The sequence below is a fragment of the Perkinsus marinus genome, assembly GCF_000006405.1.
Source record: "Perkinsus marinus ATCC 50983 genomic scaffold scf_1104296962770, whole genome shotgun sequence".
NCBI classification, from domain to species: domain Eukaryota; phylum Perkinsozoa; order Perkinsida; family Perkinsidae; genus Perkinsus; species Perkinsus marinus.
The window spans coordinates 208,308-210,268 of record NW_003205331.1 but is presented as its reverse complement, the minus strand read 5'-3'; the positions used below and the strand labels follow the sequence as shown (position 1 = coordinate 210,268).

Genomic DNA, 1,961 nt, shown 5'->3' with positions numbered 1-1,961 from the left:
CTGTTTGTACTACCATTACTCTCAGAAGCTCCGCGAAGCACTCGACTGAAAACACATACATTTACTCATACCACTCTTCCCTCAACACACACGAGAATACATCCCCACACTACCTGTGTCCTCATGCAAGCTAGAGCTGCTGTCCCTCAATGCCGTCGCCAACAACGACATGAGCGTACCAACCTTATGCAACTTCGCCTCTTGCGAAATACTATCATCTCGTAAAATTCTAATCGCCGAATCCACAAAGGCCTGTGGCCACTTATATCTACACCCAACTTAACAAGATCGACCAAGACACTCGTAATCAATACAGCTTATATCCTCTAACCGAGAGCAGCTCCGAATCGTTAGAGGGGTCCTCACTATAGAACTGCGTGTGCCGAGCGTGATGCTGGTGATTAAAATGAGCCACTTGCTTCACCAACGTTAGTATCTGGTAGCGCAAATTCTGATAAAAAAAGTGTAAAATTCCAATCCTCCTTACCGGGTGACCATAAGTCATATGTCCCCAACATGGAGGTAGTTTATCACTGACCGCCGCCTCGGCAACTTTTTCCATACCCCCACACTCCACAAACAGACATGAGCTGTCGAGGCCGTCCAAAACTCTATCCACGACGTACCTGGCAGCAGTGGTATTGGTGATCCGGTAAGAAGTCATTTTACTCTTTTTATATCAGAATGTGCGCCTCTTGATATCAATGCGTTAGTGACAATCTGGATACTGTTTATAAATTATCATTTATAAACACTTTGACAAAATTTCGCTGAGTTCTCGTAGTGTTTCTTATACACTTCTACCCGAATTCGTATGTAAACTTCTAGTGAGGGAACTCCTGAGCTCAGTTGAGGAAAGCGATTACATATACTCCTCCAACGCGTTAGTCGTGAAATATGTTTTTCACTAGTGTTTTTCATATCACTAGGGTGAAGAAACTCCCGTGTGGTGGGAAAATATGCACATGGTCAACTACATGTGTTGGTGGCAACATGGAAATTTTGACAAAATTTTCCTGAATTCTTGTACAGTTTTCTATACACTTCTACCCGAATTCGTATATAAACTTCTATAATTAGCCTTGGAAACTCCCGAGCTCAGCTGCGGGAAAGCGAACACATATTCCTACTCCAACACTGCTAAGCGACTGCCCCTAATCTCACCGGCAAGCGTTGGCGAATTCGTCAATATATGTGTTGTGGACGAAATCTATGTACACCGGTTCCCCTTGGTAGTTCTGAGGTCCTATAGGCTCCGACCGAACCATATCATCTGCTACTGAGCGCAGCACGTCATCAGTCCAGGTTCGGGCAGCATCTGAACCATACCACACTTGCGCCTCCTCATGACGTGGTGTAATATACACAACGGTGGAAAGTTGGAATTCCGAAAATTACAGCAGAAATGCACAAACTTCTACTACTATCGCTACTACTATCACTACTTCTACTGCTACTACTACTACTGCTACTACTACTACTACTACTACTACTACTACTACTACTACTACTACTACTGCTACTACTGCTACTACTACTACTACTACTACTACTACTACTACTACTACTACTACTACTACTACTACTACTACTACTGCTGCCAGTTTAGTCTGAGAAAAGCCTCGAAAAATATGAATAATTTCCCACAATTTTACATAACGTTTTCCTATCCGCCTCAGCTCACACTGTTGAGTAAAAAAAATTAAATTTCAAAATCGCATAAAAACCACCTCCCACATAACCGACCTTCGTTATTATTATAATAATCATTGATCATACCCAGCATCTTCACCGAGTTGACTATAGTTTTCCTATGATTTCTCTCATTCTCCGGCGTCTCCTCTCTAAGGGTGGTCATAATCTGCTCAGCCAGGGACACCCCACGGTGTCTGGCCGACTCTACCACTGCTGGTGTTATCTCTGCCATTCTTGTTGGATTTGAATCCATGGTAATATCAACA

General features: G+C 43.1%; 1 protein-coding gene across 1 annotated transcript; it reads right to left on the bottom strand.

Annotated features, from left to right (window-relative positions):
• Window positions 1-307: 307 nt before the first annotated feature.
• On the bottom strand, window positions 308-1,927 carry Pmar_PMAR000563 (hypothetical protein; the record flags this gene model as incomplete). The annotated part of the gene is made up of 4 exons (XM_002771464.1): window positions 308-451; window positions 488-626; window positions 1,165-1,318; window positions 1,780-1,927. 4 exons carry the CDS (start codon window positions 1,925-1,927, stop codon window positions 308-310), a joined length of 585 nt encoding a protein of 194 aa, XP_002771510.1.
• Window positions 1,928-1,961: the final 34 nt, after the last annotated feature.